The sequence below is a fragment of the Myotis yumanensis genome, unplaced genomic scaffold (genome assembly GCF_028538775.1).
Source record: "Myotis yumanensis isolate MYYU_CA2020_CCGP unplaced genomic scaffold, mMyoYum1.0.hap1 SCAF_12, whole genome shotgun sequence".
Lineage (NCBI taxonomy): Eukaryota > Metazoa > Chordata > Mammalia > Chiroptera > Vespertilionidae > Myotis > Myotis yumanensis.
Genome location: NW_027223763.1, coordinates 48,836,616 through 48,850,062, shown reverse-complemented (window position 1 = coordinate 48,850,062; position 13,447 = coordinate 48,836,616). Strand labels below are relative to the sequence as shown.

General features: G+C 38.8%; 1 protein-coding gene across 4 annotated transcripts in view; it reads right to left on the bottom strand.

Annotated features, from left to right (window-relative positions):
• Positions 1-13,447, bottom strand: part of RIC1 (RIC1 homolog, RAB6A GEF complex partner 1) — a 102,502-nt gene that overhangs the window by 8,225 nt on the left and 80,830 nt on the right. For all 4 annotated transcript variants that reach the window (XM_070431620.1, XM_070431621.1, XM_070431622.1 and 1 more), the window contains 10 exons: positions 12,623-12,661; positions 12,204-12,314; positions 11,307-11,396; positions 10,049-10,209; positions 8,969-9,107; positions 5,860-5,976; positions 4,668-5,396; positions 2,262-2,420; positions 2,040-2,176; positions 173-459 (listed from right to left, as the gene is read on the bottom strand). In XM_070431620.1, coding sequence (XP_070287721.1) covers positions 173-459; positions 2,040-2,176; positions 2,262-2,420; positions 4,668-5,396; positions 5,860-5,976; positions 8,969-9,107; positions 10,049-10,209; positions 11,307-11,396; positions 12,204-12,314; positions 12,623-12,661 — 1,969 coding nt within the window. The remainder of the gene's footprint in view (positions 1-172; positions 460-2,039; positions 2,177-2,261; positions 2,421-4,667; positions 5,397-5,859; positions 5,977-8,968; positions 9,108-10,048; positions 10,210-11,306; positions 11,397-12,203; positions 12,315-12,622; positions 12,662-13,447) is intronic.

The window sequence follows — 13,447 nt, the reverse complement described above, 5'->3', positions numbered from 1 at the left end:
TTCACATCCTTGATCAAAATGGTGGATGATCTGACTGATGTACAAAAACTCGGCTTTTATCTCTTTCTGAGTTTGGAATGAAAAGACTTCTTTGAATATCAACTAACTACAAAATGTCTAAGTTCCTGGAGTAAAACACACTCGCCTGTACCTTGACACAAGCTTGCACTACCTGTTCGGAGTTTGCCGTTCTTGAAAGGAGAACTGAGAGAAGAGGCTGGGATGATGGGAAGTGGCCACAGGAAATCTTTGTGGAGTCTCTTCAGGGCTATCACAAAGTTGTCCACCCGGGCAGCTCGGGCACGCTCCTTGCAGAGCCAACTAATGAGTTCAAAGCCCAACTGGGCTGCAAAGCAACCCAGGTCCTTGAGCCGAACTTCTTCTAAGAGACGCCGAGCATGTCTCCAGAGCATCATGTCAATATACATGTTCTCTGCACAGTCGCTGTCTTTACTCCATCTGTAAGTGGGAACACAAGGAAGCTACAGAAAAACCTTTACTGGAAGGCTTCACATACTTTTACGTAGTAGCATGAGTGCGCTGATAGGGAGGTGAGAGATCCAAGATCTAATTCTGATTGAAGAGGAGAATAAAATATTAGGTCTTCTCCTCCTTGTGATACCACAACCCGCTGAACAATGCCTGGAACTCAGCAGGCTTTTACAGCGTAATTGTAGAATGAATACATGGAATAGGAGAAAACAGGAGGCAAAGCCAAACCAGGCAAGAGGTGGTAACTGCTTGAAGGAAAGACAGGGAGGACATAAATGCTATATTTAATTTAAAGACCAAGGAAAAGAGGGGAGGAAATCAGATCATAGAAACTAATGAGAAGAAAGGTGAAATGAAGTCTTGTAATGTGAGTTATGTAGACAACTTAAAAAATACAAATAAAAAAATAATTTAAAAAAATTAACAATTTCACTAAATCCAGTCTATCTTCCCTTACCTGTGGGGGCTGGTGTGCCCACCTGGTCTGTAACGGTATGTGGTGCTTCCATGAGAGGCAGCCCTGGAGCAGGCGGCCTGGACTCAAGTCTCAGCTCTGCACTCATTAGTTGTGTGAACATAACCAAGTTTATGTTCTGGACTCTGTTTCTTCACCTGAATCGTGTGGGTAACAACAGTACCTACCCTTATGTACCCTTAGCAGTTGTTGAGAGAATTAAAGACCTACACGTGTAAATGCCAGAACCATGCTTAGCACATAGTGAGCACTGAGTCTGCGTTCGTATTTAAATTCAGGGTATGGCTGAGAAGCTTCTGTTTGCCTGACAATTGTTTATAGGTTGCATTTCACGTGTATATAGCCCAAGATTGTGTGTATGTTGCAAGTGGGGGTGATATTAATGGCTGTGATAAGAAAAAGCAGTTAAACATCACAATAAAAAAAGTTCAGTAAGCTCTATGTGCCAGGCACTGCAGACACAATACGAACAATATGAAAGGATTAGGGAAAAGAAAAAAATAGGAGACAAGAACATGCAACACAAGAAGGAATCATGGACCTCACAAACGGGGAAATTCTATTTTATAATGTTCAGTGTGAGTCCACAGCTGACCTCTCAGAAGCAACAGCCCACCCACGGGGGATGGAGGTTCCCATCTCCAGATGTACTTCCTTGTTGCTCTCCCACTGTTTTAATGATCTCTCCAATCAGAGTCACAGGACAATCAAGCATATGAGGACTGAATTTTTTTTTTTTTTGTCAAGTAGTACAGTTAGAAAGGAGGATAAAACTGTTGACTGTAAGAAGACTTTTGGATTACCTGCAGCTTTATTATCTTCCTTTTTATCCTATAATCAAGTAATTTAAAGTTAATTACATTCCGAACAGATATATTGAGACCTCTAATACAAGGGGCAGAAAACTGTAGAAGTGAACTTTGGAGGAAGAAGAAAGGCAAGTTTTCTGAGAATTGCAAAAGGAAGTGCAAGTAGATCAAGTAGTTGTTTTCATGAGATCTGACTTTACAAATGCCCTGAAATGCAATGTCACTCAATGCCCTAAAAGCATAATGGCTTTTCATCCTTTTACCTTTTTCCCGAAGGCCCAGATGGCATACTTAGTGTTTTCTGTAAGCTGAATTTACTAGCAGGTACGTTGTCAGCTGACTGGGACAAACTGATGCTGCGATTCCTGAAGAACTCAAATCCTCCGCTTGAACTGGGTTCCTGCAAGTGCACACAATGTGCAGTGAGGTTAGAGGGGATGCCACACGGGTATATGCCCAGAGAAGCTGCCCAATTTGCAACTAACCTGAGCTGTAGGTGTGGATGGAGGTGTCTCAGATTCTCCAGAGCCAATGGCTTTAAGAAATCGAATCATGTGCCGACATAAGTCCCACTTGCCTTGCTCTAGGGCTGTGTTGAACAGAAGGGTGGCATGTTGCCTGCTTACTGCTGGGACTTCCATATTCTACAAAAACAACCAAGGAAGACAAGCATTCCTTTTATGCTGCAAATAATTTGGGAAACTATGAGCAACTCTTTATCTCCATGGTTCCCTAAACCCAGAGGAGAGATGCAGCTGCAACACTGCAGGGGACAATTTAACAGCGAAATTAAAGGAGCACTAGAAGTATCAGACAGGAAGAGCTGTGGTGCATACTGTGCTGCGTAACGTAAATTGTGAATATTGAACGCCCACTACATGCCAGAGCGTTATATAAACCTCACACACACTCTTTCACTGCCCCTAGACCAGTGGTCGGCAAACTCATTAGTCAACAGAGCCAAATATCAACAGTACAATGATTAAAATTTCTTTTGAGAGCCAAATTTGTTAAACTTAAACTATATAGGTAGGTACATTGTTATTAACTTAATTAGGGTACTCCTAAGCTGGCCTTTGCTAAAAACATCCTCAATCTGAGGGGTCGACCTCAGCGAACGTACCCCCACTTCTTCTAACGCCACTTCTTCAAAATACACTCGCCCAGGCCAAAAACCGACTTCTGCGCATGGGCCACGAAGTTTCAATCACACTGTACGTGCGCGCCCGCATGTGGTATTTTGTGGAAGAGCCACACTCAAAGAGCCACATGTGGCTCGCGAGCCGCGGTTTGCCGACCACTATCCTAGTGAATCGGCAAAATGGGTACGTCATTCCTATTTTACAGATGAGAAAACTGACTTAAGTAACTTGTTGAAGCAAGAATAAAAATCTAGATTTGCCAGACTCCCAAAAAGCCCAGGTCTGTCTCCTGGGACAGCTTTCTGAGGACGGGAATTAAAAATCGTTGCTTTGGGCAGTAGTATGTAGTACTGTTACACAAACAGCATCCTAAATAATTCTTTCACAAATTTATTTATTTGTTATCCTCACCCAAGAACATGTTTATTGATTTTAGAGAAAGAGGAAGGGAAAGAGAGAGAGCGAGAGAGAGCAAGAAAAACATCGATTTGAGAGACATGGATCGGATGCCTCCTCTACTCGCCCTGACTGGAGATAGAACCTGCAACCTAAGTAAGTATGTGCCTTGACCAGGAGTCAAACCTGCAAACTTTTGGTGTATGGGACAACACTAGAAACCAACTAACCCACACGGCCAGGGCTCTTCCGCAAATTTAACCTTACTGCCTACTCTGACCTTCATGGAATGGTGACTAATAGACAAGTTTAACTGTAATTAATCCACAGCAACTTAGGGATTCTGATAGAACAAAAGTTTCCAATTTCACTGATTCAGAGATCACTGAAAGTCTAAGGAGTGACCTAAAAAACAACAACAGCTGCATTAATTTGTTTCTATTTTTATGATTCTGTGGCTCTTTAAGATTAATCAAGGAATCAGAATTTCATGGCCGTCCAGCCTCTGCTGAAATATCTCTGGTTTCAATCAGTTGTCACTGTCGACAGGAAATCTGCCTCAGGCAGTCTGAAACCAGGTTTATGGTTAGCTTCTTACATCAGCAACAGAACTTTACAGTCATCGAAACTTTAGTGCAGCCTGTCAAATCCACATCAGACACACAGGAACAACAAACTATCAAGCAGCCTTGTCAAATATATAGTGAAGCAAATTTTCAAGAGTCTCAAAGGACACATTATTTTGAGAAGAACTGCAATGAGAGTAATTACTGGGCAGGCCTGAGTCCTCTTAACTCACTGTGGGAGCCTCATAAAAGGTGCCCTGCTATGACCCAGGCTCTAACCAGAGTCCCCGCATCAAGCACACACTACAAGGAAACACCTATTATGTATGCTGGGGTGGCTCAGACAAACCCAGTAATATTCATGTTGTATGTACTATAATACATATAATATGATACTTCTTCAGTATTACTCAAAATAGTATTATAAACTCATCAGTCTGTTTTAGGCCTAATTATGGACAAACAGGATTTTTAAAACTCTGCAATGTTACTATCAAGCAATGAATGCATAAATGAATGGAACAACACATTGATGTTTCACTCTCTGTCTCCCTTCTCTCTCTGAAAATAAATAAATTAAAAAAACCTGCAATGTTCCTTTTTAATATTCAAAGAAATTTTCTATTTGATAAAAATAAGTTCTTCAAAAGCAAAGATATAAAATGAATAGAAAACAGGACTGAATTAATTCCTTAAACACAATCACAGTGTCAAAACAGGACATTTCTTTTTCCCCAGAAGTTTAAGATCATTAATTCTTGTATCTTTATAAGAAGAGAGCTGTTACCTGTAAGATAATAAGGTAAGAGGCAGCTGTGTCCAAATCCTGAGCCATCAAACATTCCTCAAACAAGTCCTTGGGGTTTCCCACGGCTGCAAAAAGGTAGTTCCACAGGGCATACTCGGTCTTCCTGGCACAATGCACAACGGTCTGCAGGAAGAGGGGGAACTCGGTGATAAACTTCGCCACTGTGGGAAGCAGGGGGTCGGGAATGGGCTCCCGTGAGGTAGCTTCCTCTTCCAGCACTTCATGGAGCATGAGCTCCAGCACGTGAGGGAAGTAGGGTAACGCGGAGCAGGACTGGGCCAGGAGCAAGGCCTGCTCCCCGAGGTTCCTGACCAGCAGCTGACGTAGGATGTGGTGGAGGTAGATCTGCGAGGTTCTCTCCACGACACAGAAGGGGAAGAGCACCTCCAGCTGCTCCCTAGCACTGCTCCGAGTGTACAGAGAGTCGTAGAGCACAGTGTCATTGACAGCACCGAGGACTAACGCATCTTCAAACAGAACCGCCAGCGGGTAAATGTTGATGTGGAAAGGCAGCATGATCCGCTGGGACAAGAAGGAATGGGGCTTGCGGTGGTCCCTCGGGAAGAGAGGGAGCCAAACTTTCATCCCTGCCCCTCCACAGCTCAGCCAGAGGGCCTCCAGGAGGTGCCGCTTTTGTTTATTTGCTCGACATGTAGTCCATACATTTTCAACAGACTGAGCTAGTACAACAGGAGGACAGAATGGCAGCTGGAAAAGGAGACAAGAATCAGGTTTTTTTCCTATTAAATCTGTAGGTTAAGTTCCTAGGCACTAATTTCCCAAGACTTTCAAAATGCAAGTGCAACTTTTTAGGAAAATTACGGTAACTTATTTAGAATTAGAGTTAATAATAATCCCCTGGCCTTTCAGAGTATGTGTATTTAAATCTAAAAACCAAAACCTATGAACTTCACCAGTTTATACTATTTTCCCATTAGAATTTGGAAATAATGCCTAAGCAATAACATCTGGAGTATGGAACATTTTACTATTATTTCGGGACCTTATCCTTCACCCTTTACAAATTGTTTTATTCCCTGAGGCTTAAGGCTATTTTCACGTACTTTCTCAGTGTCCAAATCACAAGACAATACTCTCCTCTTAAATTATTTTATTCCCTCATCCTGATGCCATACATTGTTAACGTCCTAGATGATGTGTATTCACTTACCAGTTTCCTCTGGTTCGGGTTACTGTCCTTCTCCCGGATCTGCGGGCCTGACCGGTCTCTCTGCATCATGATGAGCTGCCCTGCAAGATTCAGCATAATGCTCTCTGCATCACGAGCCTGAAGAAAAAGAAATTGAATCCACACTAAATTTTAGGTATGTTTTCAGCATTTTCTCCCTAATCCCTAAGGTTTACAGTTTAAACGACCAACAATATTTATTGAGTGTGTACCCTGTGTAGCTATTCTGTTAGGCTCTGTGGGTATGTACAAGAAGATTTCTGACTAGGCTAGGAAATGCTTAACACAATGTAATTAATGAACATGCAAATCAATATAAAATTGAGGGCTGAGCTGAATTATCTTGGAAAAATTAAGAGACCTTCAGAAGTTCATAAAAATGAGAGTTCAATTCAGTGGCAATAGAGAGTTCAATAGGTGGCATAGCTAGAGAAGGCTTGAAGGATGAGGAAGACATACATGGGTAGGTGGGAAAGGTTTGGTACTCTAATTGAAGAACAAGTGTAAATTACATGGATAGGCTGGAATAATTCTTTTGGGAAAGTGAGAACAATCTGTCTAGATTAGGGGTATTATGAGAAAAACAGTGGGTGGTAACAAACCTTCAGTTGTAAAAAGGAAGAGTAATTTGACTAAAAAAACCCCCCACAAAACAAAAGCTTACTGATATCCTACACATAAAGGGTAGAAAAAGAGGACTGAAGCAAATTCTTTTTTCTTCAGTTGGACCCATGCATTCAACATTTTCTAATGATAATATTACAATATGTAAGAACAGGTGACCACACAGCATTTTCAGGCAATTTTAATGAACTCTTCAGAAACCTATAACCCAAAAGAAGGGACAACCTGTATCCTTTAAACCCTAAATCTAAAGGAACCCTACACACCATCTCTTACCTCCCCAAATCCCTGAAAGATTATTCTCATTGGGGTTTCGGAGATAAGGGCTCCCTCTCATGAGGGAGGCATTTGACTGTTGACTTGTTCTCACTGCTAGCTTTTTAAAAATCTTTAATATTAATGAAGCCATGCTTTGCTGTAGCAATCTTGGTCTTCCCTCTGTGGAAGACGTATTCCATCTATTTCCTATTATACAGTTCGAACTCAATCTGCTCTTTACCAAGTTAGATATCTCCTCGTTGTGAAATGCCCTCCTGTAGCAGGGCACCTAGCACTACTCATGCTACTGATTGCCTATTGTATCTGAGATATCAGGAGTCCTTTTTTTCCTAATATAAAAATGGCAAACATAATTAAAAGTACGGAGAATAGTATAATGAACCCCATATTCCAATCATCCTAATCCACAATTATCAAGAGTTTGTTGTATTTGTTCTATCGATCCCTTTTTTAAAATTTATTTTGCCAAAGTATTTTAAAGATAGCATGCCATTTTATTCCTATACACTTAATCTGCATCTCTAAAATATATGAATGTTTGCTTATATAATCATAATGCCAATATCACATCTAATAAAATTTACAATTCTTCCTTAGTGTCATCTCTCAGTCCATATTTAAATATCTTTACTTGTTTTAACAGTGTCTCTTTATAGTCAGTCTGACTCAGGATACAAATGAACTTACGCATTACATTACCTGTTATGGCTCGAACGTCTTATTTAGATGAGTCTCCTCTTACTATACTTTTCTCTCCCATGTCATTAACTTATTCTAGCTCTTCTACATTCTGTTTCCTGTGGTGTTAAACTAAAATTCCCTGTATTTCCTGTGAATGGAAGATGACTTTATACAATTTGGGTTCAATGTTTTTGGTAGTAACTCTTCATGTTGCATCACCCAGGAAGCATGCCACACCTCACTCTCCCACTTTCGTGATAAGACTTATTAAGACTAAGGTATGACCACCTCATTCTTTCACTGTAAAGCCCCCACCAACCTTTCGTCTGCTGATTTCACCTAATAACCATTGCCTGAATCAGTTATTTCCTTGGGCGACTCTTTAATTCTTACATTCCTCCCACATCTTTTACCTAGAATTCTTCTGTAAAACAGAACTTTTCCTTATCAACTATGACTATCTGGTTACCATGACATATTTTGCAGAGGAAATGGGATCTTTATTTTAAAGGAGTTTCATGAAAGTGCCTTAATAGGAAGAAAAAGACAGACTGAGCAGACAGGGATGACAAATCTACATGGAATTTTCCTATGAAAATGGGTTCCACATTGATATGAAGTTTGGAAACCATTGGTTTAATGTAAGGAGCCTTGGAATAGAAGGTATGCAACCTGGGTCCTGGTGGCACCACTACATGCTTTTACCATAAAAGATAGCATTCTCCTTCCTCTTCCCTCATCATTAACTAATGGGAGTCCTCCAGACGTAAATCCATGCTACTTCTTTCCATCTTCTTTGTCATTGCCCAAGTTTGGGCCACTAAATGCAACTCACCTAGATCATTACAATGCTTCCCAGAGAATCTCCCTACATCCTGTTTTGTCCTACTCTAGTTCATTTCCTCCTTACAGTTAGAGTACATGTTATAAAGTTTACATGTAGTAATATCCAGCTTAAAATTAAGATAAAGTCTGAAGTCTCTATCAACAACAGGACTCATGTCCTGACATTCCATGCTTCAGTCACTCTGAAACTCTTCCAATTCCCTGCACGTGTCATGTTCTCTCTTATCTACGGGTCTTTGCTCTACTGTTCCTTCTGCCTCAACTGCCCGCCACCCCCCTCCGAGCCTCCCCGCCCCCCCCCCCCCCCCCCCCACACACACACACTTTACTTAGATAACCATCACTTGTTCTTCAGGTCTCCACCTGAATGGTACAGAAATCTCTGATTGTTCAGACTACTCCGCGTTTTTGTTACACACTCTTAGTAACCTGTACTACTTTTGGTATACACCTTACAATTATAATTACTTATGTAATTACTTCTTTATTATTGAGCAGAAACCATGTTTATTTAGCTTGTCACTGTAACTCAGCATCTACACATAAGGCATATACTAGACACTTAGTATTTATTTAGTGAACAAATAAACAGTTCCCAATATCAACTTAAAAAACTAAATACTGAGATGACAATTCTAAAGAGCTCATAACAGAATGATACCTGCTGTGGCATTTTCAAGGTGATTCCATTCTCTGTACTCACTGATGTCAGAGTGACAGATACTACCAGGAAAGGGTGAGGAATGTAGCGTGACATGGAGACTTCCTGAAGAACCTGGATACCAGCAGTAGTATTTGGACTGTAACAACAAAAGAGAAACCCACACACCTCAAAAACAATGCTAGCAAGGTTGCTCCCCCGACCCCCCGCTATTAAAAGTATTAGTTTTCATACTATGGATGACCCGATGCCTTCTATCTATTGTTCCCTCTTTCCCAAGTATCCTTTAAGCAGCAGACTGACAAGGTTGAGTCATCCGCAGGGAGATGAGGGAGAAAGAAAGGAAGTAAGATGTAAAAGGGAAGAAAAGCTAGGGAAGAATGTATAAAAACAGCTTAGTTGGTTGAGAAAGGATATAGGTTCTATCTAGACTAGTAAGATTTCTTAATTTTTATCTTTACATTACTCCTCAATCACTATGCTACTTTACCAAATACACACTTCATGGCTGCTTAAAAAAAGAAACAAACAAATAAAAAACCTGAGAGCAAAACAAAACTCGAGAGGCATGATCTAAACGCTGCAAGCCAACCAGATGCCAAGAGGAATGCAGGCAACACACAGCAGCAACAGGACTGCCCGCTTCTCCTGCCCAGACCACAACCACCAGCTCAGTGGGAAAGGTGCATCTGCTGAGGACATGCCTCCTAGTGCCTTCAGGCTGTGGAGTCCTTAACTTTCCCCACGTGTCCGGATACTCAGGTAGTGACTGACCACTGCTTTCAAGGTTGTGAAAAAATTAGTATCTGAAAGGTTTACTCCATCCCACACTAGATATTTTTTTCAAACGAATCCAGTAAAATTACCCGAAGAAGTTAATGCAGGCTTATTTATTTATTTACTTGTCTTGGTAGCTAAAAAATACTGTATGAATATCACTAATTAAAACTCCTTGTTTTTAAAACAAACAAAATCCCCCACTAAATATGAAATTAGAGTAACTGTTTCAAAAAATAAAAACTACAGAGGAAACATGATACACAGGAGCAAAGAGTGACTTGTCACATGCTCTGGACTTACCCCTCAGACTTCTTCTCAATACTGTAAAGGCATATTGAGCAGTCAGCTCTAAACACTACCACCATGTCCCGGAAGACACTAAGCAGTAAGGTCTCTGCTTGTGCTTTGGTGATGTGAGCAAAGGCATTGTCCAGATTCGATGTTCGCAAATAAACTCTCAGCTGCAGAAAATAGAAATAAAGAAAACTGGAAAAACAAGATGCCTACCGGAGATGCTTAAATCCATGCTCTTTATCTACTGATGTTTTTCAAGTAAGAGAAGTTAAAAGGCTAATGTGAGCATTAATAATAAATGGATAATGTTTATATTTTGACAGAGAAGGCTCATTCTACAAATAATCAAAAGATGAAGTGATCAAAACTGAGACTGTACTATTAGATACTCCTTTTAGATCTGAATATTTAGACCTGATTTAAGGAGACAAACAATTTCTCAAAAATAAACACAAATCAATAAACAACCTTTACAAACTTTTCTTTTTAATTTATTTTTTAACTATTTACAAACTTTATAGAGAATGTCTAACAGATAAAAATCATCAGAAAAAGTATCTAGAACTCCTTATTATCCCTTTAAATTTTTTTTAAAGTAGTAACCTGATAAAGGAATACACTATTGATAAACTCCAACAACATCGAGGAATCTCAAAATAATTATGAGTGAAAGAGGACCAAAAAAAGAGTATGATTCTGTTCATAAACATTTCTAGAAAAATGTAAACTAATTCAAAGTATCAAGAACAAGGTTGCCAGACAATGAGGTGATGGGGAATTGTAGTTGGGTATGTGGGACAGAAAGAAAAATTATAAGGAACCCAAAGGAAACTGTTAGGGGTAATGGATATATTTATTATCTCGACTTTGGTGACTGTTTCTTGGTGTGTAAATGTCATTACATCCTATATAATAAAACGCTAATATGCAAATTGTCCCCTTGACCAGGAGATCAACCAGGGGGCTAGGCTGGCCAGCCAACTGTCTGCGGCCCCTTCCCCTGGCCAGCTAGCCCCAATTGGGGTGGGTGGGCTGGCTGGACCCCACCCGTGCACGAATTCATGCACCGAGCCTCTAGTTAGATTATATACTTAAAAGAAAAAAAGTTGTAACCTGAAATGAAAATGCCATTATTTAAAAACTAATTCTTGATTAAAAAATAAAGTTTTATTTATTTTCCAATAAATTACTTTTATATAAAACAAAATAGTGCTTAGTATCTTTAAAAATATAACAATGCTATTTTTTGAGAGAAAAAACTTACCTCTTCTTGACGGTCACTTATGTTATAACATGCAAGGACAATAAAATCATTCCACCAGGCTAAGCCCCCTGTCACAATCATATTTTGCTCCTTAAAAGAAAAAAAATTACCTTTATTTATGCTGCCAAAAATTACATTAATACACTAATAACATATTCTAAACAAATAATGAAAGCTGAAGTTATTTCTGCTCTAGTCTCATACTCCCAATTAAACATTACTCTAGGGCCTTTATTACTGATTCATATTCTATTGAAAAATATGAACATTTCTGTACAATAGAAAATACATCATTCAAAATTATGGGAATAATGCAGCATCATTATTACCACATTCAAAGACCCTCGTTTAAATTCTGGCTTTATCATATATCAGCTGCTTGATTCTGAATCCTAATTTCTTCTATAAAATGGTAAGTAACAATAGTGCTCTCATTGGGTTGATATGAGGATCAATGCACTAACATATATGAAAGCATCTTAAAGTGCCTGATATTAAATATTAATTTCCTATTTGTTCATGCAAAATTCAACTGCATTTGTATGCTACCCAAATATTCATATCACATGCACATAAGACAAGCAGAAAAATGATCTCAAATTTTGTGGAATGAATCCTGATGATATCTGATGAACTCAATCTAGGATGTAAAAGTAAATCCTCAAGTTAAAAAGTTATAGTCTCTGATCTTAAAGAAAATGAAAGACAAACCAACTATCTCAACACAAAATCATCAAGTATCAAATAGTTTATCAGAATTGACTCATACATAATCCAACATCACTTAATATTTGATTTTATTTCTAAATAAGCAAACAGTGATTTACATTGTGGTTATTTCATACTGTAGTCTTCTTTTACTTTAAGAAATCAATTTTTAATTTAAAAAAGACTAACCTGGGTAATGTTTCCAAAAAGTTTCCATTTTTTGGTGAGTAAAGAGTAATGTGCAAAACCAAACTTGCCAACCACAGCAATATTCTGTCCAAGCTTATCAATCGCTGAAAACTGATTAAAGAAGAATAATTAAAAACTCTTTTTTACAAACCTATATTTGTTATTATATATAAAGAGCTTAGCATTGCACCAGGCAAATTGACTATTAATAAATGAAATGTAAAATTTAAAGATCTATATGTATTTATATACAACTTACATTTAAGTAAATTATAGATGTTATACACTAACAATGTAAAAAGGATCAAGTATTAAAATCTTTACTTTTATTAATGCACTTAGTGAAAGGCTCAGTTCCCAGAATGCCTCTTAATAGCAAATGCTATCCAATGAAAGTTAACACCAACAAAATAACTTACCCGTATAGGCCAATTGGTCTCTAGATAGGTGCTGGAAATCTAAAGAAAATAACACATTAGTTTGGTAAGACTTATGAAATGAATTTAAACCTTAAAGCATTAACGTTACAATATGAGATTCATTTTCTTATACAATGTTTAAAGAGTGTCCAAATATGGGTATTACTAGCAGAGTACTTGGCATTTACCATTTGTATACCAGCCAATATTTCACATCTTCTCTCTCAGTCATTTCATTCTAAGTTTCTAGACACCAGGCTTTTCTTTATCTTTTGACTCTACACAGTTTTTGCTTGTTTTAAATATTCAATACTCAGCAAACACAGACTGACGAAAGGTTTTTAGAGATGCACCCACAGGGCCACCAAGCATTGTGTAGATCAGCCATGGGCAAACTACAGCCCGCGGGCCGGATCCGGCCCGTTTGAAATGAATAAAACTAAAAAAAAAAAAAAAAGACCGTACCCTTTTATGTAATGATGTTTCCTTTGACTTTATATTAGTTCACACAAACACTCCATCCATGCTTTTGTTCCGGCCCTCTGGTCCAGTTTAAGAACCCATTGTGGCCCTCGAGTCAAAAAGTTTGCCCACCCCTGGACTGTAGATGTTATCTACAGTTTGGGCTTGCTGATCGGACCTGTCCTCAAAACAACCTTACCTAATAAAATTAGAGCCCCTGCAAGAGCTTTGTTTTCATTATTTTTATATTTTTTCATTTCTGAATAAAAAAGCAATGATGTTTATGAAAGAAATGCTCCTGTTATATCATTGCTCAGGGCTAACCACTGGGTAGTTTTTACTCTATCTCTAAACAAACATCCA